The sequence below is a fragment of the Hyphopichia burtonii genome, assembly GCF_001661395.1.
Source record: "Hyphopichia burtonii NRRL Y-1933 unplaced genomic scaffold HYPBUscaffold_5, whole genome shotgun sequence".
NCBI lineage: Eukaryota > Fungi > Ascomycota > Pichiomycetes > Serinales > Debaryomycetaceae > Hyphopichia > Hyphopichia burtonii.
In genome coordinates this window covers 347,629-370,038 of record NW_017963732.1, presented here as the reverse complement: position 1 = coordinate 370,038, position 22,410 = coordinate 347,629, and the positions used below count along the sequence as shown (strand labels likewise).

At 35.0% G+C, this 22,410-nt stretch overlaps 12 protein-coding genes across 12 annotated transcripts; 5 read left to right on the top strand and 7 right to left on the bottom strand.

Moving 5' to 3' along the window:
- Positions 1-585, top strand: HYPBUDRAFT_153285 (uncharacterized protein). Its single transcript, XM_020221460.1, has one exon. It carries the CDS (start codon positions 76-78, stop codon positions 496-498), a length of 423 nt encoding a protein of 140 aa, XP_020075512.1. The 5' UTR covers positions 1-75; the 3' UTR covers positions 499-585.
- Positions 586-1,880: 1,295 nt separating this feature from the next.
- On the top strand, positions 1,881-3,341 carry HYPBUDRAFT_111106 (uncharacterized protein; the record flags this gene model as incomplete). The annotated part of the gene is made up of 1 exon (XM_020218809.1): positions 1,881-3,341. The coding sequence occupies one exon, from the start codon at positions 1,881-1,883 to the stop codon at positions 3,339-3,341; it is 1,461 nt and encodes a 486-aa protein (XP_020075511.1).
- Positions 3,342-3,412: 71 nt separating this feature from the next.
- MSH3 (mismatch repair protein) lies at positions 3,413-6,319 on the bottom strand (the record flags this gene model as incomplete). Its single annotated transcript, XM_020218839.1, has 1 exon — positions 3,413-6,319. The coding sequence occupies one exon, from the start codon at positions 6,317-6,319 to the stop codon at positions 3,413-3,415; it is 2,907 nt and encodes a 968-aa protein (XP_020075510.1).
- Positions 6,320-6,658: 339 nt separating this feature from the next.
- On the bottom strand, positions 6,659-9,068 carry HYPBUDRAFT_153284 (uncharacterized protein). The gene has a single exon (XM_020221459.1). The coding sequence runs from the start codon at positions 9,059-9,061 to the stop codon at positions 6,716-6,718; it is 2,346 nt and encodes a 781-aa protein (XP_020075509.1). The 5' UTR covers positions 9,062-9,068; the 3' UTR covers positions 6,659-6,715.
- A 98-nt stretch (positions 9,069-9,166) lies between these two features.
- HYPBUDRAFT_12143 (uncharacterized protein) lies at positions 9,167-10,764 on the top strand (the record flags this gene model as incomplete). Its single annotated transcript, XM_020219263.1, has 1 exon — positions 9,167-10,764. Exon 1 carries the CDS (start codon positions 9,256-9,258, stop codon positions 10,762-10,764), a length of 1,509 nt encoding a protein of 502 aa, XP_020075508.1. The 5' UTR covers positions 9,167-9,255.
- Positions 10,765-10,766: 2 nt separating this feature from the next.
- Positions 10,767-11,211, bottom strand: HYPBUDRAFT_153283 (uncharacterized protein). The gene has a single exon (XM_020221458.1). It carries the CDS (start codon positions 10,986-10,988, stop codon positions 10,809-10,811), a length of 180 nt encoding a protein of 59 aa, XP_020075507.1. The 5' UTR covers positions 10,989-11,211; the 3' UTR covers positions 10,767-10,808.
- HYPBUDRAFT_12142 (uncharacterized protein) lies at positions 10,809-11,211 on the bottom strand (the record flags this gene model as incomplete). Its single annotated transcript, XM_020219262.1, has 2 exons — positions 10,809-10,866; positions 10,906-11,211. A coding segment is annotated over one exon (177 nt), but the record flags the coding sequence as incomplete, so codon positions are not given.
- Positions 11,212-12,095: 884 nt separating this feature from the next.
- Positions 12,096-13,286, bottom strand: HYPBUDRAFT_149307 (uncharacterized protein; the record flags this gene model as incomplete). Its single annotated transcript, XM_020220195.1, has 1 exon — positions 12,096-13,286. One exon carries the CDS (start codon positions 13,284-13,286, stop codon positions 12,096-12,098), a length of 1,191 nt encoding a protein of 396 aa, XP_020075505.1.
- A 1,185-nt stretch (positions 13,287-14,471) lies between these two features.
- HYPBUDRAFT_149306 (pirin family protein) lies at positions 14,472-15,398 on the top strand (the record flags this gene model as incomplete). The annotated part of the gene is made up of 1 exon (XM_020220194.1): positions 14,472-15,398. The coding sequence occupies one exon, from the start codon at positions 14,472-14,474 to the stop codon at positions 15,396-15,398; it is 927 nt and encodes a 308-aa protein (XP_020075504.1).
- Positions 15,399-15,583: 185 nt separating this feature from the next.
- Positions 15,584-17,209, bottom strand: HYPBUDRAFT_149305 (SET domain-containing protein; the record flags this gene model as incomplete). The annotated part of the gene is made up of 1 exon (XM_020220193.1): positions 15,584-17,209. One exon carries the CDS (start codon positions 17,207-17,209, stop codon positions 15,584-15,586), a length of 1,626 nt encoding a protein of 541 aa, XP_020075503.1.
- A 1,179-nt stretch (positions 17,210-18,388) lies between these two features.
- On the top strand, positions 18,389-19,243 carry PIR1 (beta-1,3-glucan linked protein; the record flags this gene model as incomplete). Its single annotated transcript, XM_020218791.1, has 1 exon — positions 18,389-19,243. The coding sequence occupies one exon, from the start codon at positions 18,389-18,391 to the stop codon at positions 19,241-19,243; it is 855 nt and encodes a 284-aa protein (XP_020075502.1).
- A 377-nt stretch (positions 19,244-19,620) lies between these two features.
- HYPBUDRAFT_92793 (serine/threonine protein kinase) lies at positions 19,621-21,765 on the bottom strand (the record flags this gene model as incomplete). The annotated part of the gene is made up of 3 exons (XM_020223900.1): positions 19,621-19,829; positions 19,896-21,194; positions 21,294-21,765. Coding segments are annotated over 3 exons (1,980 nt in total), but the record flags the coding sequence as incomplete, so codon positions are not given.
- Between the last annotated feature and the right edge of the window lie 645 nt (positions 21,766-22,410).

Sequence of the window (22,410 nt, the reverse complement as noted above, 5' to 3'; positions counted from 1 at the left end):
TCAAAATAAAAAAAATATAAAAGGGTTTTCGAATCCTGCTAAAACATCTATAATTCACTAGAAAACAACGAAGGAATGTGCTGTTGTGAGTGTTTATCAGACATCTGTTTGATCATAGTGTCGGTGTTGTTCCCTCCATTACCGGTGTGGATACGTAGAGGAATCTGTTCGTGTGATTCTTTGATCAATTTGCTTTTATGTTTTCTCGGGTATTTCCCTGGATTAATTCATTCGTGGTACATCATTGCCAAATACCCTCCATATCTTTCAAATGATCGTATAATATACATAAGAGGCTCTGACTTGGAAAACCAGGTCCACCACCACCACCACCATCACAATAGTAACCGTGGAGATGGGTTTTATCCCGACCTAATCAATCAACCTCCTCAACCTCCCCAGTCTCCTCAACCTCCTAGGGCTAACTACGGCTCAATAAACGATGGTCTACCACCGGCATACGCAGAGATTGATGAGGGCAACCGTAAGTCTGTCTAGATATGCTACGGCTTTTTCTTATTGCATTCGTTAGATTTTTCTTTATGTTACTGTTTAGTAACGATTCGGTTTTTTTTTTTTTCTTTTTAATACCCTTTTGATACCCTTTCACTTCCCAATTAATACTCTTTTGTTGATATCTCACGTAATAATGATTAAATATACCTATATTAGATACATTACCATGTAGTCTTTAGTCTCTGTAACATCTAATTATCAGACGATGTTCCTCTTTGGGTCTAATTTGGGTCGGTTTAAGGCGAATAAAATAAACCCCCGTACATATGTCATCTTATAACCATTCATCTTCCCCCTACAAACGCCTTAACCAAGGTTTTTTGGGTGCTATAGGTATGTAGAGTAATGGTAATGGACGTGGTTCTCCGAAGGTCTATGGAAAAGGCGTGAACGCCTTATGAGTATCGTAAAGCTGCACACTTAGCTGCAAATATGCTAATGTCAGAAATCCCCCAACAGGTTGGGAACCAACTAAGAAGACCTTCCCCAGTGTATCGGGATGGCTGCAATGAATGTATTTGGTAACACAAACTTCGGGGTTCGTAATCTCTGATATATACTTTTGGGCTAGCTGGACCAATTATCGTAATCAAGAAATCAAATAAAATATGTAAAGAATTCGACAGATCGTAGTTGTACTGACTTGGTATATCTTGCTACTTCATTGGAGTTGGCAAAAGCTATACTACGGTGATAGGTCGGGTCGTAATAACGTGGATACTCTCAGTTGTCTACGTCATTATATCAAATATTGTTTCTTTACAATCAACAATTGTTACATTCTCCCAGCATGACACCGATAATGAGCTACGGTTTGTCTATTGGAGAAACTAGCACCGGTTTCTTTGCTAGTGGCGAGCAGTCACTGGGTCTATGAATCTTTTCAGTCTTTCAAATGGACATGCCCCGGTTCTCATTTGGAAGTCCGAGATCAACCCATAATTGCTAGATCAACCCATAATTGCTACCACTAGAGTATCACACTACCTCTAACCAAAATGCCCTTCTGGTATTACTGATACTGACAATTATTTTCATTAAGCCTACATCAGAAGGTGAATGGTTGTGTTTTTCACAGCCATTCAAAACGCTATAAAAAAGTGTGAGATAAGAAGTTCACTTCAAAAGAGGAAAAAAACCTGGGAAGCTCTGATAAAGCACGTTACTCAACTTTACTCTTTCCAAGCTTGCAAACAATGACCAGCTTAATCTCAAATTCGATCCAGGTAATGGGTGATCCGAACTCAAAGAATGATGTCGAATCTATCCAGTCAAATGCTTCAAAATTAGGTGGCAACAGAAAACAAACTTCAATATCAGTGGGTCTGTCAATTAAGGATTGGTGGAAATCCTCTACTCATCTTATGTACGCTACTTCAGATGACTCCCATAGGCAAGATAGACTACATCAGGCCCGGCTAAAGCATATTAAGATCGAACACGATTTGTATCGGGCCATTTTGTCCGATGATATCAAACTCATATTTCCAGATCGTTCTCCTAATTTCATCGATCCAAAAAATCATTTACAAAACGATTTGGATAATGCAGCTATTTGGGGCCAGTTCGTTGATGTCCAGATAGATGATTGCTCTTTGATCCATGAATTTTACTTGGAGAATCGATCAGATTTATCCTTGCCTCATAAAGATGTTGTCATCATTCATGGGTACATGGCAGCCCTGGGATACTTTGTCAAGAATTTTGAAGAATTAATCAAGTCTTATCCCAACCTATCGATTCACATTCTTGATTTACCTGGTTTTGGGAACTCGTCACGTCCTCCATTTCCTAAAAAACTTTTGAAGTCACCTTCACCTCCCTCAATTGAAAATCAGATATATCAAATTTTAGAAATTGAAAATTGGTTCATAGATAAACTTGAAATTTGGAGAAAGTTTTGGAACTTACGTCATTTCAAATTGATTGGTCATTCAATGGGCGGCTACCTTTCTTGTTGCTATATCATGAAATATAATGATCAATACTTAAATGTTGATAATGGTGGACGTATAGTACAAGAGTTTATGAATGTAAGTCCAATGGGTACCGAATCAAGCTATGTGAGTTTAATCAATGACAAAAAATATCAATTCAACCATCACGAGTCGGGTGGTGATCCGTTTAAGGAACTTTTTATGAAACAACCAATCCATGACGAAAACACTTCTGAAACCACCCGCTCATTGGATAAGTCAAATCCATTAGGCAAAAATGAAACCATTGTTAATGATCCAGAATTGATTTCATTATGGGAAAAACTAGGACGCCCAAGATTTCCTAAAAATTTGATCTTGCAAAAATTATGGCAGTGGAACAAGTCTCCTTTTCAATTGCTCCAATTATTTGGACCTCTTTACTCTAAATTGTTGTCCTATTGGTCTTTTCAGAGATTTAGAAATTTGAAAGCTAATGATGACAACGAAGATGAGGATGTTGAAAACAAGGATGAACCACTGTCAAACGTTGACCTAATTTTGAAACTTCACGATTATTCATTTTCAATTTTTAATCAATTTCAAGGTTCAGGTGAATTGGCAATTACTAAACTAATCAATCATGAAATATTGGCTCGCTTACCACTTTGTGATCGTGGATTTATCGAATATATTGATAAAGCTAATATAAGGACATTATGGATGTATGGGGATAAAGACTGGATGAACTTCCAAGGTGGTAAATATTGCGTTGATAAACTATTGGGTTTAGGCAATAAAGTCACCGATTTTAAAATTATTCAAGATGCTGGACATCATATTTACTTAGACAACCCAAAGTCTTTTAATCAATCCTGTATTGATTTTTTCAATCTTAAAAGTTATTAACTCGAATTACGTTTTATGAAATTATACTTATTGACTAGAGTTTAATTCCAAGTATAATCGTTTATTATTTATTACAATTTATTTAATCTCGATAATTCTATTAACTTATCTGTAATGTAGTTTTCATCAACTTCATTCTTCTTTATCATTTGAATTAATTTACAAAATTCTAATGAAAACTTATTGATATTCTCCATTTCAACTATCGATTTCAATCTTTCACTAACTTCATAAGCTTGCTGGATAACATCGGTTGGAATCCCAGCCAATTTTGCAACATTCAACCCATACAGATTACTTACGACCCCTTTCACCAATGTATATAAAAATACAATTTCAGGCCATTCCTTTTCATTCTTGACCCCCTTTTCCATGAAATTCATATGATAATTCCCAACTACTTGCGGATAATCATTTTCTAATGTGTGTAATGACGGGTAATGGGTGATGAAAAGTGTTAAAGGCTTCTTAGGGTCTTCTATTAAATATTTCAAAATTGAATAAGCTATTGCAATACCATCGTTTGTTCCAGTACCCCTTCCAATTTCATCTAATATAATTAATGATTTATCGGTGAAGTTTGAAATTATATTTGCCAGTTCTAACATTTCGATCATGAAGGTTGATTTTCCTTTTAATATATTATCGGATGCACCCATTCTTATAAATATAGAATCAAATATTCCAACTTCGGCTGATTCACATGGTATAAAACACCCGATTTGACACATTATCGTTAGCAATGCAACTTGCTTAACGTATGATGATTTCCCACCCATATTTGGTCCTGTAATGATAATCACCCTTTCTTTCAGATACGATATATTGATATCGTTTGCAACGTAATTAGAATAACTATGAGGTAAGTTTTCAATAATTGGATTTCTACTTTTCTTTATTTCAATCCTTTGTTCGTCTGGTAAAATCTTAGGACGGACATAATTGGAGTTCATTAGGGATGATGCAGTAAATGATAATAGACAATCAAAAATCGATAATTGTTTAACAGCCTGGTTGAAAAATCTGTAATGGTTATCTATCATTCCTAAAAATTTATTGAATGCAATATCACAATTTTTCAATAGAAGTTCATTATGATATTGAAGTCTTTTATGTAATTCAATTATCGTCGGATTACGAAACCTTGATACAGACTTCGTTCCACTGATTTTTATCCAGTCTTTAGGTAATGAATCGACCTGCTTACCATTTCGAACTTCAATCAAATGCGATTCTTTTAAATTTGTAACGTAGCTTAAATTGGGACGTTTCAAAAACTTTCTTATTTCTTGTAACTCGGTATTTAAGTCTTGTTCTACTTTTGATATTTCCTCTAGTTCTTTGCTAATATCATCAGTCATCGGATCCTGGCCTAAATGAAAGAATCCAATTTTTTGATCAGTCACATTTCGGTCATTTAATGCCTCACTCGGGTTGATCAACTTCAAGAATTTAGTAAGATTACCATCTTTGGATAAATCATAAAGTTCTTCAAATATTCCTTTTAAAAGATCAGACTTGACAGAAGCTTTCAATTCCAATAAAGGCTTTTCCCCGAAATTTTTAATCATTCTAAATACTTCATCGAAACATTTCAACATCAAATATAAATCTTTTCTTGTAATTCTTTCCATGTTGTATGTGGATGAATAGTGAACTTTTATTAGTAGTTTCTCCAAGTCCGATCCTGCTTTACCAATTGAATTTAACTGGTTCTTCAATGCATCTATTAAATGATTAAAATCAGATGTAAGATCATCTATAGCATCTAATCTAGAGTTTATGGCATCAATATTGATTAAAGGCATACTTATCCATTTTTTTAATAATCTTTGACCCATTTTAGTCCTCGTATGGTTTAATAACCAAGCCAATGTACCTTGTTCCGAGCTTGGGTCAGTCTCATTCCTGAATATTTCTAATGCTTGCAAAGTATGACTAGGTAATAGCATGAATTTACGAGAATTGACAAAGTTATTAACATTAGAAGTTATTGTGAAAACATTTGCCAATTTAAACTGTTCCAAATACTTTATCAATTCACAGACGCAAGATAGGACTGAGGCAGAAAAGTTTACCTGATAATATTGAGATAATTGAATCAAATCATTATCATCAGTAGTTATCTTTTCAAAAGACTTGACAAATTCTTCTTCCAAATCGGAAGGACATTTGACATGCATAATGTTCATCGTTCCTTTATTGAGAGATTTGATACATTTTAAAGTTTCTTTAGATATACTAGACTGGTTGTTTATAACTAGTATTTCACTTGGTGTGATATACGCAAATCTTGTCTCTAGCTCATCCCTAGTTATATTATCTCGAAATGTATCATGTATTATATCACCCGTTAAAGGCTGGACTGCAACAATACTAATTTGCTGGGGGGCATTCAGTTCGTCAAGGCATAGTATATAGTCGCCCAATTGGCCGTCATCACCACTGTTTTTAACATAGAAGTTTGGATCACCAGTGTTTATCTCATCACCCATATAGGTAGCTTTAGTATACACCCCAGTGATTTTTCTTTCAAAAAGACCGCTTTTATTCGAACTTTCCATGTTCTTAATTGCAGCAGATTCCGTTTGTTTAATTACTGCAACTTTATATCCATAATTTAATAATCTTTGTAAATGGATATGAAGTCTGTTATCAGGAATCGAACAATATGCAAATTTCCCATTTTTAAGATCTTCAAATTTAGTAGTTCCTGGAAGTAGCATAATATTTAGAATTTTAGAAGCTATAGCTGCATCATCTGCAAAAAATTTGAACTTATAACCCACCTGAACAGCTAATAATTTATCTCTATGATTCAGCTTCAAGCTGATAAATTGTGATTCTAATGGTGTCAATTTGGCTTTTGTAGGCTTCTTAGAAGTTCCCTTATTCAAATTGGTGCTTTTGGCCCTTTTTGTTGGGGGCGTGCTACTATCTGATTCTTCATCCTTATGGTTAATCAGCTCTACTTGCATAATCTCAGACTTCGAGCAGTCCTCCGAAGCATCGGGAGAGATTGTTTTCGGCAGGGTTTCGTTTGGCTTGTCATTATGTGAAAATTTTGATAGCTTTGTATTAATTTTAGGAGACGAAGCTTGTTTTTCAATCGTACTTTTGTCATTACTCTTCGAAATCTTTGGTTGGAAAAACCTACTTATACTAGGCTGGGACTTCTGGGAGCTCGATCTTTTCATTTCAACTCAATAGTTCATTGACAAACTACGGCTTTTCTCTATGCCACTAACTTTTATTTGAATCTATATATGAAAAAGATAATAAAAAATCAAGATGAAAAGAGTACGCGTTGACACTGAAAAAAAAAAAAAAAAAAAGGTAACGAATGCAAAAATTCATTGAACTTATTTGAAAGACTATCTCACTCTATTGAAGGATACGCTACTTGCACTTTGAGAAGGAATCAGAGGGAGATGATTCACCAGGTCCGTTGAGCGGTGACGGGAAGATGGCAATGAATTCAACAGAAGAGTTGGGGTTGCGGTTAAGGTATCATCACCAGCCCCATGGTTTTGGATAGTACTTGCAGTCGAGTCATCCGAATCTAAGGTAGAAATCGAGGAAGACCTGCGTAGCAGGCTTTGTCTCTTGAGTTGTTTCTGTGGCTCCAGCAATGGAGAATTGCTGTTTGTTGAAGACGGGGATCTTAATGATGAAGTTCTTGATGAAGTTCTTGATGAAGGTCCTGAAGAAGGTCTTGAAGAAGAGCTCGATGGAGAATTTACAGCTACTTCATTAGTTGACCTTGTCTTTCTGAGTAAAGGGGATCCGCCAGAGCCAGGACTAGGGCTTCCACTACTAAAACGTCTTTGTAATGTGGAAATTTGACCAAGAGAAGGGCGACGCGATGACTGATGATGGTCGGTGGAAGGTGAGCGACTGCTTTGAAATGCAATCCTGGCTGCTTGCGAAGACGCAGAAACTGAGGATCTTCTCGACCCGGTCTTTAAAGGGGTTCCCGGAAGTTCAGGGGTTTTGGTGGTCTTTGCTGGTGGTTGTAAAACGGGTGAACCCGGCAGGGATTGTTTTCTAGGAGGTGGTGCAGGTAACAGCTCTAAATCTTCCAATGGTATAGATTGTAATTGTCTATCTGCTCCTGAATCTGCAATGCTATCTACCTCTTCAACTTTTGGCCAATTATTAATGGTATTTTCGAGAGATTTATGCGAGTTGGAGTTAGAGGTGAAAATATGATTTAATGAAGTATTACTCTTCTTACGTCCCGAAGAAGAAAGAATTGGCGAGTTGACTGATATAGCCGATTGAGGGGAAACATGGGTGTTGACATCTTCCTGTTCATTCAGATCCTTATTTGTCCTAACCAGAGGAGAAATAGTAAAAGACTTTAAAGAAGGAGTCTTAGTTAAAGGAGTTTGTATGCTTGTTGGAGTTTGAGGACTTCTTGGAGAAGTAAATGAGGAATGGGGGAAGATTGTGATAGGACTTGGTCTTTCATAATTGTAAGACGTATTGGCTCTTTTTCTAACATTAATCTTGTCGTTGGATAAATTCTTGATTAATTCTGAATCATCCTGAGATTCTTCATTGCTAGATGAAATATCAGGAAAGGGGGTAGTTGTTGGTAATGATTGAGAATGAGCTCTACCCTTTTTCGTTTTATCAACTTTACTATCAATTTTAACATCATTTATACTCGAGCCATTCGATTGATTAATGGAATTAGAAATACTTGATGATTTTGATAATTTTTTTTGAGGGTTGTGGGATAAACTGCGAGTTAAATTCAGAGTTTGCTGTTGTGTGGATTGAATCACAGGAACAATTGGGCTCGATAGGACTTTATTCTCCAAGATTGAGGTCTGGGATTTGTTAATATTATTCCAGTGATATAAAGATGAAGATGCCGATGAAGATGTAGAAGGATGGCCACTCATGTTAGAAGTTGTCGTACTTGGATCAGTGATATGGTTGGCAATTAAAGAAGAAATGTCAGTGTTTGAAGGAGCGTTTGATAAGTTGGTTATTACTTCTGATTTGAAATTCGAATAATCATTTGATAATTGGAAAGAAGAAGAATAATCAATCGCACACCAGCCATTTGAATTTTTTATTGATTCGAATTTTTCAAAATTTGACACCAAATTATCCTTGTTCAAGTTCTTAACAGACTCGTTGTGATATAAATTGTTCAAGTTATTTGATAGTAAGAATTTTATTATGACTTTTAGACAATCAAAATGACCATATTGGAAGCAAAGATGTAGGCAAGTATTACCGTTTAAATCTTTAATTTTATAATCAGCGCCAAACTCCAATAACAAAGTAACACCTTCTTTGAACCCATAGATACAAGCATAATGTAACGGAGTTTGCTTTAACGTGCCACCGGGATAATTCAACCATAAGTTACCTGGGAATTCCTGTAATAAATAATGTAATGTCTGAGAGTGATGATTAATTAGCGGTAGATGTAAGACGGTCATTTCATCAAAAGTGATCATATCCTTAGTAGCGGAATAAGTTTCGTTTTTCAATCCTCGGATATTTTGATTTATAAAAGATATAAGATGGAAACAAACCAAATAGTTCCCATGGTATGACGCGTAGTGTAAATTACACCAACCTTTATGATTTGGATCCACATTTAGCCAAAGTTCAGGGAATCTTGATAAAAGTCGTTTGGTTATAGGTAGGTTACCTTGTATGACGGCTTTTCTGAGTCTTTCCGGAGGTTCAATCATATTGAAATGGTTGAGTAAAAGAGGATTGGTTGTCTTTTGATGAAGTAACAAAAAGTTGATGATTTCTCCCGCACTTTTCGAAAAAAGACCTAAATATTAGGAACCAAGGGATAATCTTATCAAATCAATTGGGGCCCTCGAAATCAGGTTTTATACACACACGAGTAAAATAGAACAAGGCCGAAATTGTACCGATGCTGGGGAAGGATTCGATGAGGATAGCAGCAATATCAGATGTACAAGGGAACTTCGAAGCAATCCACCAAGTTTATAATGAATCGGTTGAATATATAATTCATACTGGTAATTTTGGATTTTGGGATCAAGAGACAATTGAAGATTATAAGGACTTGAATTACTTAAAGCAGATTGTGTCGTTTTCTAAGAAATTAGATTCCAGGTTAGTGGAAGAATTGAATAATTTATCAACGATTAAATCGAATGCTAATAACAATGATAAGGATTATGAAATATTTACGAATAAATTACGAAATAATCCGATAAGTGATATGGAATTATATTTAAAAGGACACAAAAGTTTGCCATGTCCAGTCTATACAACTTTTGGCCCATTGGATGATCCAAAGATTATCAATAAGTTTCAAATTGGAGAATATCAAATACCTAACTTATATATAATTGATCATTTGAAAATTCATGAGATAATAAACCCTAATAAAAATCAGCCAAGTATCAAGATATACGGAATTAGTGGGAATGTTAAAATACATAATCTATTTGATCATGGGAATCTCAATTATGAATATTTAAGTGGGAAAGTTGGAGATTTATGGATTACTTTAACGCAGATCAGCCAATTATATATGATGATCCAGGAAGAAATGAATGCTAAAGAGAGCATTAATATATTTGTAAGTTATGCTCCCATAATTAAGAGTCCAATTTTGGAACATTTAGCAATTATAACTCACGCAAATTTTACGATAAGTCAAGGATTACATTTTAGATATCCAGTTATGGGGAATGGGATGAGTTTCGTTGATAGTATGGGAGGATCTGCGGGATATATTGAGAATTATCGATCTAAATTTTCAAGATTAAGATTAATTTTAGGAGAGTTATGGGTAGTGGTTAAAAAGCATATTTTAGAAGTTTTAGAACAATATCCCAAAGAAGAATCAACCAATTTGAGACAAACGATTGAGATTGGATTAAAAATATTCGATAAAATTCCCATCTCGATTAATGAGACTAACGATAAGATAATACCATTAACATTTGGAGATGAAGAAGAGGAAGAGGAAGTGGAAGAAAATTATGAGATACAAAAACAAATATTGAAAAAAATCAATGATTACTATTTCAGTGCATATTACAATCTATGGCATTTTAATCTAACCAATTTAATAATGGAAGAAGAAGAAGCAGAAGAAATAGAAGAAGAAGAAAAAGAAAAAGAGCTTAATATGATGATTTTCAAACTAACCAAATATGGGAATTTCAAATTAGAGTACTGTAAAAGTCAAGGATTCAACTTTAATTTTAAAAAACCAAGCTCCCCACAGTCAAGAGAACAAAAACCATCTATTGATGCTATTGAGTATTCTCCAAAGACTGGAATTAAAAGAGAAGTATTCGAAGATAATTTGATTCGTAGTAAACGATTATTAGAACGAGGATCTCGTTCTAATAGAGCTCGAGGTAAATTCAAAACTAGAGCAAAGACTAGATTACAAAAATGAAGTTTGCTTCAAGTAAATAAATAATGTATTAATTTTATATAAATTTAATGATGTTCAAATGGTAATTTTTGACCAAACATTACTGGTCCATCTTCTTTAACCCTATAAAAAATGTAAAACCACATGGTGGCTCCCAAGAACTTGGATGCCCATTTGATTTTGGCATCCACATGAGGATGTGCTACTGGAGCATGACGAATATATCTTGCAATATGACCAGCCATTATACAATAGTGATTGAATAATTTTAGTAGGTATGTATTAATGGCTTTAGATTATAAAACTGCGAGTTTTGGTTGGTCGAAAAGTAGCGTCTGGTGTATGGGCCCGAGAACGAAAGGCTATTGGTAGGTGCACTTCCTCGTTTCTTTGGTGTATGGGTGTTTTATATTTTTTGACCAGCAAACGACTTTTTGTTATTATTTTTTTTATTTTGTTTTGTTTTATTTTTTTACCTTCTTTTTGTCTCTTTTGATATTTTTTTTTTCGTTGTCTTTTGACAAGTTTCCTTCTAATCACGTTGGGAATTGCACCAAAGGCACTAAGTTCATGAAATTAGTCTTTACAGAAACCGTTGGTTGTGTTAGGCTATGTGCAAGCACCTATGAGTAAAATAAAGTTAGACCGGGTTAGTGAAACCTAGTTAGCCAAATTAATTCCATGAGTTAACAAAGAGGATCGACTGCTGATCCAATGCAATTCGTGTACGTAAAAGCTTCGTGTTACTACAATGATTGGCGAAAAGCATTGAGTACTATCCCGATACCTTGATGGTTTACATTACACCGCCAACTCTTTGTCTATTTTCGGAAAAAGAAGCATGTTCAGTACCTTAATACACAGTTTTCGATAGCACTTTTTTGTTCTATTTTTTCTATTTTGTCTTTGGAAAGGGTATTCTGATAGAATTGGTTTGTCGCTGGTTACGGAGGAGGGGAGCAGCGCACGACCGGTGGTGCCCCCGGGCGCTTTGTTCCAGATGGGGAAGTTGCGCGGGCTTGACCCGTGGCTCGGGAAACAAAACAAAGAAAACGAGACAAAAAAAAAAATCGACGATCTTTTTTTTGACAAAACCTTTAACAGCCCTTTTCTTTGCAAGTTTTAGAGGTACAAGTTCAAAAAAAGGGATATGAGTAGTAGAAGATGAGTATTGTTACACATGAAGAAGTTTGTGAAGTTAATGAGTATGAGTACATATGAGTACAAGTACTGATGGTACCATTATGGATTATATCAAGTAATGAATTAAAATGAAAAACATTACATTAGGAAAAATGCAAACATGGGTAATTGTTGATGCAAATGCAAAGGTCTATATTACATGGGAATTATCAAGGTACATTATTGTTTGTATTATTCGATGAAGTATTGAATTTCATGTCTCGTTCGTGAATTCTAGTATGTCTAGTCATATTTGATTTAACACTGAATAATCTTCCACAATCAACCCAAGGACATTTAAATAATTTTTCACCGGTGTGAGAATAAATATGAGTTTGTAAAGAGCTCGGTCTTTTGAATTGTTTTTGACAAATTGGACATCTATTTCTTGCTGCGGTTTCCGGTTTCATATCGTTGATCATTATTTTGGATTTTTTTCTTTTTGGGGTTTGGATTGGCGTTTGCGAAATTTGTGATTGTATTGATTGTTGAACTGGTAGTTGAATAGGTGCTTGTGATGTTATCATATTGAAATTAAAATGATTATCATATTTTATTGGTTGGTAATATAAATCATTATATGACAAGTCTACTTGTGTTGTTTGGCTAGGTACGTTTTGTATCGGATTTGTCTGTGATATTTGAATGCCTGTTTGATTCAGTCCTGGTTGTATTGGTTGAGCTGGTGCTGTATGTACCGGTGGTACTGGTTGGTGTACTGGGTGCACGGTCGGCTCTGGGTTCTGGACCGGTTGATTTTGAGGTGCTTGAGGCATTTGAGGTATTCCCTGAGGTATTTGAGGTAATCCTTGAGGTATTTGAGGTAATCCTTGAGGTGCTTGCCCTGATATTTGACTTTGAATCTGACTACCTTGCATCTGACTACCTTGTAGTTGGCTACCTTGTAGTTGGCTACCTTGTAGTTGGCTACCTTGTAGTTGGCTACCTTGTAGTTGGCTACCTTGTATCTGACTATTTTGTATCTGACTATTTTGTATCTGACTATTTTGTATCTGACTATTCTGTATTGGATTTGTTTTCTGTATAGGCATCTGGTTCATGGTCACTTGACTCATCGGTATCGGAGCCTGGTTCATCGATAGTTGGTGCACCTGGTTGTGTCCTGAAACTTGGTTCATTATTGGTATATTCGGGGCATTCACCGAGTATGATGAATACGGTATCGAGGGTATTTGAACCGGCTGTATGGGGGGAACTTGGTAGTTCTCCGAATATGGGACGGGTCCCGTGACCTCTGGTACTGGCACTGGTACTTGGTCATTTTGTTCAGTTTGGTCTACCTCTTGAAACGGCACTTCATTAATATTGAAAATATTATGCTGGTAATTGGAGTTACTCATTAGTTGTTTCACTAGGTTCACGACTTTTGAAAAACAAGAAACAATCTATCCTATTCTTATACTCATAATAACATTTCTAAATTAAAAGAGAAAAAAAAAAAAAAAAAAAAAATCGAACTTTCAAAAACTTAAAAATAATAGGAAAAATAATACTGAATAATAATCACCAAACAAAAAAAAACAAAAAAAAAATGAAAATCTCCAGCCAAAACAAAAAAAAAAACAAAAAAATAAAATAAAAATAAAAAAATATGTAAATAAAATAAAAAGATCGACACTTTTATGGTCTCTTATTTTTGTTTTATTTTTTGGTTTCAATTCGGTGTTGATGAATTAGTTTTTTTTTTTTTTTCGGCCTTATTTATTTTTCATAAGAATGATTGCCTTTTCTACCTATTCTGCCTTTTCTTTCTTTTTTTTTCCTGGTTACTGGTGCCTCTCCTTGCCGTATTTCTTTTTGCTTTTCAATCTTGATGAGCTCGCCTCTACTTGATTTATTCTTTTTGCTTTTCAATCTTGATGAGCTCGCCTCTACTTGATTTATTCTTTTTGCTTTTCAATCTTGATGAGCTAAATAGCTTTAATCAGAGTTATGCAGATTACATTTTGTAAATCATCTAACGTCAATCCAAATTGCTTTCATGCATACCACGTACAAAAGAGCTTATAACTCAGATATATAGTGGTGTGGAGATACGAACAGCCAAAAGATTTTGTCTGCGATTTGTGCAGGAGCGCATCTTTGCTTTCTTTTAGTGTTTGTTTCGCTAATTCCTGCATGAGTTCTGATTGTTTGAATATTTTTTTTTTTTTTTTCACTGCTTTTCTTATTATCCGATGAAGGCTTATGTAAGCGGAAGGCTTTCTTTTTTCCGACTGCTCTCGCCACGTCACGTGGCACTAGCTGGCTGATGGACGGGTCTTGAGTTTGGCAAGTTCTCCGAAAACGACCCTGCAAATGTCGCATTACTCATCGCTTACACACTTTGGGGGACGCGCGACATTCTTGCTACATGACTAATCTATTAGAGATTTATTCATAATGCATTACTCAAGAGCAGATTAATAATTTTTTACAAAGATCTCAATGTCTAATGGTATATAAGGAGAAAAGGGTCCTTTGAAACGAATTAGATTTGTTTTTTTTTTTCAAAGAATTATCAAAACACAATCTAACTATCAATAATGGTGTCATTACGTACAATTTATAAGAGCATGCTTGCAATTGAGCAATCCGAAGGTGCAGGTGCCAGAGTCCGCCGCTCAATTGGGAATATGAAGATGAGAAATTTCGATCCATTCCTAATGTTGGATCATTTCAATGTTCTGCCAGACGCAGGATTTCCTCATCACCCCCATTTAGGTCAAGAAACAATCACTTATATTACTAAAGGACAAATGGTTCATGAAGATTTTAATAATCATTTGAGTGTATTGAATCCTGGTGATTTACAATTCATGACTGCTGGTAAAGGGATTGTTCATAGTGAAATGCCAGTTAAACAAGAAGATTTATCAAATGTTGTTGGTATGCAATTATGGGTTGATTTACCAAATGACTTGAAAGAATCAACTCCAAGATATAGAGATTTAAGAAATGACGAAATTCCAATTTACCAAGATGATTCAGTTAAAGTTAAAGTCATCAGTGGTAAAGTTGGTAATGTTGAATCACTTAAAGAATTAGCTTATACTCCAATGTTTTATTATCATTACCAAGTTAAATCAGGGGCTAATTTTGAACAATTTGTTGAACCTAATTTCAATACTTTCCTTTATATTTTAGATGGTGACTTAAAAATCAATGATAAAGTTTATCATCAATACGATACTTTATTTTTCAATATGGATGGTGATACTATTAAAGGTGAAGTTCCTTCTGGATCAAAAGAAGCCGATTTTGTTCTTATTGGAGGATTAAAATTAAATCAAAATTCAATTCAACATGGTCCTTTTGTTGCAAATTCAAAAGAACGTATCATGCAAGGCTTCTACGATTATCAATTAGCCCAAGGTCCCTTTTCTCCATTGAGAACATGGGAAACCAAAATCAGTGATGGGGTTGATTCCAAAAAATTAAACAAGTTACTTAACGTAAGAGATGAACTTTAGTCTATTTATTATTTATAACTTCTATTTATTAATTCTATTTATTATTTGTTTCAATCGGATATTTTTTTGTGTTAACCGATCATAATGCTTTATGTAATGTAGGTAATTAACCGGAATTATGTCTAGTCATCGAAGGTGCATTGCAGCTAGGGGTCGGAATTCCTTTTTATTTTTTTTTTTTTCGTTCAATTATTTATCAAGTAGGTTTCTCCATTTGATACCTTGGTATAAACCATTACATCGTACACTTTATCGGCAATAAACCACTCGTCAATGGTGATCTCTTTTGCTATTTGGGGAATTTTCATTTTATTTTGGTATATTTCCCGCATTTCATCGGCCGGAGTTATTTCACCAATGATTTTTCTCATTTGACCTAGTTTTTGTTTAATCCAACCTTCTTTAGATAATAATATATACAAGATTACTATATAATCATAATAATCTTGGTGTTTAGACTCTTCCAAATTTGCAAATTGATAAAAGTTTTCAACCAAACGCGAAAATTCTCCATCATTGGCATATATTTTCTTGAATAAAACTGCCTTACTTTCTTTTAAGCTTGATTTCAATAATCGGTTTAATTCGTCATAAGATTTTTGTATTAACAATCTTTGGCACTTCTTGTATCCTTTAATGGTTTTGATTACGGTTGCATTATTGACTTTTTTGAAATCATCTTTTTGTTTCATTTGATTTAATTTAACTTCGTAGATTGATAGCATTTGTTCGATGGCTTCTAACTTGGTGCGATGAGTTTTAAAACTTATTTCATAATCCAATTTTAAATTAGCTTGCATCATATCGAGAAATACTTCATTGATTGGCTGCTCATGGGAGATTTCGAACGTTTGTAGTGGCTTATCTGGTATGGCAACTCCTAAAGATATTGCTTTGTTAACACTATTCAAATCTAATTGCATCGATATGGTTGTTTTACCATATTTATTATTTTCATCAATGAAACCATAACCGAAAAGTAAAGTTAGATTATCCTTACTACCATAATTATTATAAATTTCTTGTTTGCCACTGGGGAACTTATCAAGAGCATTGAAATCAATAAATTTGGTATGATTTTCAAATTTAGGTATCCATTTAACTTGAGCATCGTTCACATGATTAGTTAAATCCATTATAGGCACCAAGATTAATCTCTCTTCCTTCACTCCCGGTTCAATAAGAATTGATGGGAATCCTCGTGAGCTTAATATACAACTAGCCCAAACATAACTTGGGAAATCTAACCAGTCACCCGAATCGTTCTCTGTCCATTTATACCATTCATCAAGACTAAACTCTTGCTTAGGGTCCCCACCCAATATTCGACTTATTTTCACCCATCCTTCATAAAGCAGAGTTAGACTATTCTGTAAGAAGAATTCTGCATCCGTGTTTTGCAATAATGCAGTTTCTTTCTCTTTCCAGAAAAAAGGTATATTCAAATCTTTAGCACTTGGTAATATCTTGAAAAATGGTTTAAATTTAATTCCAATTTCTTCTTGGGATTCTCCGTCTTTAAATTTACTTAAAAAAAGTTTAAAAAGTTCAACACTACTAACTTTATTAATTAACTTTTTCCCTTCTGCAGTGGTAGCAAAATAGTCTGTCACTAACTTGGGCGTGATCATAATGCTTTCAGGCACACTTATTAATGGTTCTTGTATTACAACCTCACCTCCGCTTTTATTATTGAAGTAGGCTCCAACTCCATTAATCCCAATTTCAAAGTTTACTTCAGAATGGATCTTGGTCCCATTCTCGCATGCCCACTCTAATAAAGTGTCCAATTGCTGACGCGTCGCTGGCATCTTCTATCCCTATGTTTTCCTACAGGATCCAGCTAGTTATTCTTACTTAAAATTTTTTTCTTTAAATACTTCGTCAGTCTGATGCTCTCACCGAAGGAGAAAAAAAAATTGTGCTGCATTTTGCTACCAAATTGAGTAGCAAAACGGGTCGTGTACGGGCTTTTTGGATTGCAAATATTCAATTAAACTATTTGTGATTGAATCTATGTGTCTGACTGGGACTGGGTGTGACTGGGTGTGATTGTGTGTGACTGTGTGTGATTGTGTGTGACTGTGTGTGACTGTTCGTGACTGTTCGTGAACATTACTTATTGTTAGGGTTGTTAGGGCTGTTAGGGTATTCCACTGGTAACTTTGAACGCAAACCATTGTCAATTTGAAAGCAGACATGCCGATATCTATAGTTCCCAGAGGACGAGTTTGTGGATTGGACTCCCTTTCGGTGAACGGGTCTTTGATCTGAGACACCGTCTTGAGCTTATTTCTGTTCTAAGTTTGATGGCCGAATGACAATATGGTTGTAAAAAGAGGCTTTCGGACCCTTAACAAACGGTCCGCTTGCTGGCTAGGTTCAGCCAGTCGCTTGTTTACAGTAACGTTAATCGTAGCTGATCAATAGAACCCAATCCAAGCGGTCTGTTTTGATAACCTATTTTCAAATATTTGTATGGGGAAACAGACTGATGTCAGGTCGTGCGCCGATGTCCCAAAACAAGTTACCAGCCATTAAATTTCATTTTCGCAACAACACAAAAACTGGTGTTTTGGCAGTTGCAAACACAATCCAGCCATGTCAAGTCTAAGAAAATGACATGAAGCTATGTCGGGTTACTATTTATACGACATATGGCCAGCATGGATCATAATATGGATCAAGGGGTTCTCAACCAGTTTGTGCTTGTGACCGCAAGCAAGGTGTATGTTTGTTTTTCTCAGTAGCTTAGTTTCGGTTGCATCTATTGATTTGATTGATCCTAGCCAGCTTTCAGGGTCATGTTTGGGTGATTCGGATAGTTCTATGGTTACGTAGGCTTGAGACTGACCAGCACACTTGATCGTCGTAGATCTGAGGTCAGTGCTAAATTGTATAAATATCGAAGTTGATCTCAAATTATCTTCTTGGATTTTAATAATCATTCAATAATCATTCAATAACTTAATCAATAAACAATAATCACAATGAAATACTCTACCGTTTTTACTGCTTCTGCTTTCGCTGCTACTTCCTTGGCTGCCACTGTTCCTTCTGAACCTTGGACTACTTTAACCCCAACCGGTTCTGCTCCAACTGGTGCTAGCACTGACCACACTCATAAATTCGGTATTTCTATTAAAACCGTTTCTGACGCTTCTGCTTCTGCTTCTTCCGCTCCTGCTAAAAGAGACGGTGTTGTTAACCAAATCGGTGATGGTCAAATTCAACAACAAACTTCTGAAACTTATTCTGCTCCAAAACCAACTACTGCATCTGTCATTAACCAAATTGGTGACGGTCAAATTCAACATCAAACCGCTCAAACTACTGCTTCTGTCATTAACCAAATCGGTGATGGTCAAATCCAACATCAAACCGCACAAACCGCCTCCGTTATTAACCAAATCGGTGATGGTCAAATTCAACACCAAACTGCTGCTACCTCCGCTAACGTTGCTTCTCAAATCGGTGATGGTCAAGTTCAACAATCAACTGAAACTGCTTCTGCTGATGATAAATCTGATGGTAACATCCCTCAAGCTTGTATGGGTTCCAGTGCTTTATCCATGGAATTGAAATCTTCCGTTTTAACTGACTCTAAAGGTAGAATTGGTGCCATTGTTGCTAATAGACAATTCCAATTCGATGGTCCTCCTCCTCAAGAAGGTTCCATCTACGCCGCTGGTTGGTCAGTTACTTCTGAAGGTTTATTAGCCTTAGGTGATCAAACTACCTTCTACCAATGTGCTTCTGGTGATTTCTACAATTTATATGATGAAAACATTGCTGCTCAATGTGCCGCTGTTGAATTAAGTATTATCGATTTGGTTAGCTGTTAAGGATTAAAAAACTAGTGAATTCAAATTAAAAAAAAAATATTTAAAACGACTTATGCCCCCCTTATTCAATTGAATTAACCCTTTCATTGGGTCTTGTATAATATTTATTTGCCTTTCTAATCCGTCTTATGAATTTTCGGTTAGTACTTCATTTCTTTGATCTTTTTTTTCAATAGATACTTTTAATAAAAATTACAATTATAACACATTGTTTGTACTACACTCAAATCATTCTTAACCATTGATTAAAACGAACAGAGAAGAAAGAAAAAAAAAAAAAATATATAAAAACCTTTACAAAACATAAAGTAAAAAAAAAATTTATAAAGTCATGTCACTTCATTACTATATAACATTCATCGCTGGAGAAATCCCTTTTGTTTTCTAGGACTAACTCCATTTTTATTCGTCATTGTATAAGAAACACTAGTATAAATTGCATTATCTGAACTGTATAATACAGATGAATCATTAGCCTCATTCTCGTTATAATTGAGTGTTACCGAACTAAAATTTGCAAATGGATCATCGGGATTACTAGGTTTTACATTCGTGATGTCCTGATCATCATTAGCATTGATTGAATCTGGGGACTTCTTCAAATCTGCATTTTCGTCTGCTTCAAAATTTTTTGGTGATAATTGATTTTGACTCTTGGCCTTGGTCAATACCGGTATCATAGGTGGTTTTTGATTTCTTAATAATGCCCATTGAGTGTTTTTGAAAAAAATGTGATTCTTTATATCCGATGCACCAGTCTTAGATCCTAATCTTTTCGTTTCATCCTTGATCAATAATTTTTTAATTAAACTCTTACAATTTGAAGAAATTGATTGCGAGTCTAAAAATTTAACATCCTTCTTCAAAACATTACCAAAAGTTTTCTTACGATCTTTACCTTTAAATGGAGTTGTTCCATATAACATTTCAAAAATGAAGATACCAAGTGTCCACCAATCAACCGCACTTGTATGACCTTTACCTCTGATAACTTCTGGGGCAATGTACTCTTCGGTACCAACAAATGAATTCGTTCTAAATCCATCAATACATGCTTTGGTATCAAGAGTTGGTCCATTATTTCCATTTGATAAACCGTGAGAATTCTTGCTAAAGAATATTTCTGGATTTTTAGTACTTTCGGATTGTTTTGATAAATCAAAATCACTCAACATAATATGACCCGATTGATGTAATAATATATTTTCCGGTTTTAAGTCACGGTAAATGAACCCCATAAGATGTAAATACTCTAAAGCAGCAGTAACTTCTGCAGCATAAAATTTTGCATCATTCTCACTAATCGATTTTGTCTCCCTAGTTTGTAAAGCTCTGAAAAATTCACCACCCATACAATATTCCATACATAAGTATAAATGATCTCGGGATTGAAATGAATGGTATAAAGTAACAATAAAAGGGTGATTTGAAGTGGCCAAAATCTCTTGTTCGGCCAACGCCCGCTTAATTTTATTTCTTTCAATCATTTCCTTTTTATTTAATACTTTCATTGCATACAATTTTGATGAAACTTTTTCTTTAACAAGATAAACTTTACCCACATCACCTTTTCCTAGAAGTTTGATTTTTTCAAAACATCCTTGATCTACTTGAGCTTCCATAATCTTAGTAGCAGAATGAGAATACATCCGACCTTGAGTGTATGTTCTTGGTCTACTCCTTGGCATATTCAATTCACCGATGTGCTTATTGATATCAAATTCATCATCATTACCAAGATGATGAACAGATGATTCTGAAGCTGGTGGTTTTATGGAATTATCGTTTAATAATCTATGAACTAAAGGAGCTGAAGCCACTCTTCTTAAAGTTCTTTGGAAAGGGGTGGATGGGGTAGGAGGACTTAAAGCTTCTGAATCTAAATTGGAATTTCTTTGATCTGGAGTAGTGGTACTATTTTTTGAGCTACCATAATTCATTGAGGGAGAAGCTGATAAATGATTCAAAGGAGAAGGAGGTAAGGATAATGAATTGTTACGAGAAAACAGAGCATTTTGAATTTCAGCTACTGATTCTTCGCTTGAGGAACCTTGGGAAGAGGAAGAGGTATGAATTTTTGGAGGTTTCAAGATATCTGGAGTAGTTAATAGATCATCTTTGGTATTGGTCGAAGGAGAAATTTTATGATTATTCAATGAAAACACAGAGTCATTGTGTCTGAGAGAAACTGCCACATCACCTTTATTTAAAGCAGACTCCTCTATATTTGATGGATTTAAATTATTGCTCGAATCTAAATGAGGAGGTAATCCTTGATGAGCAAAATATAAATTTGAATTTACTAAGGGACTGTTTGAACTTGGAGGTGCAGTTTCTTTGATTTCAGGTATTTGTATATTATTTAAGCTTGGTTTCGTATTATTTTCCAAACCATTACTGGTGTTACTGCTAACCCTGCTATGATTAGGTGTAGACATTGATCTTTTCCTTCCGAGCATGAAACGTCTCATGACACTTGGACTTTCCTGAGTCTTTGTTGGCGACGTTTCTTTGTCCGGGCTGTCAATAACTGGAGAAATAAACATATCGCCATGAGAGTTAACATTATTTTTAACTGGAGTGCTTACTGTATTGGAGGTATTAGTTGCATTTGAGTTGAGATTTGAATTTGAATTTTTATTGCTGGAATGATTACTTTCATGGGAATGTATGCTTGGAGAAGGTGATGATAATTTGAAAAAATTTTTCAATTTTATAAAACTAGGTTGTTTTTTATCTTCTAAATGGTCATCATCCTTTTCAATAGAGTCATTATGCTGATTCAGAGATGAATAATTTGACTCTGGAGTTTGACTAGTTTCCTTGTTATTAAATAGGAATTTTGTGATTGAAATTGATCTTGATCTATTCAAAGTTTTTGAACCAGTATAATCATTTTGACTTTCTTTACTCAAGCTACTACTGTGACTATCAGAATGGCTGTGACCGTTTCTAGAAGAGCTATAATGGGTGGACTCGTTTGATTCATCATAGTTAGACTTGATCACCGGAGGAGCTTTCAACCCGTATTCAGTTGAGAAATCCTGTCCCAATTGATTGTTTCTGGGTTGATTATTAGAATAAATCGATTTCAAGTTAGTACCTGAACTCATATTTGAATAATTTGACGAATGAGTGACCGGCTGGTGTAAGCTAACCATAATTGG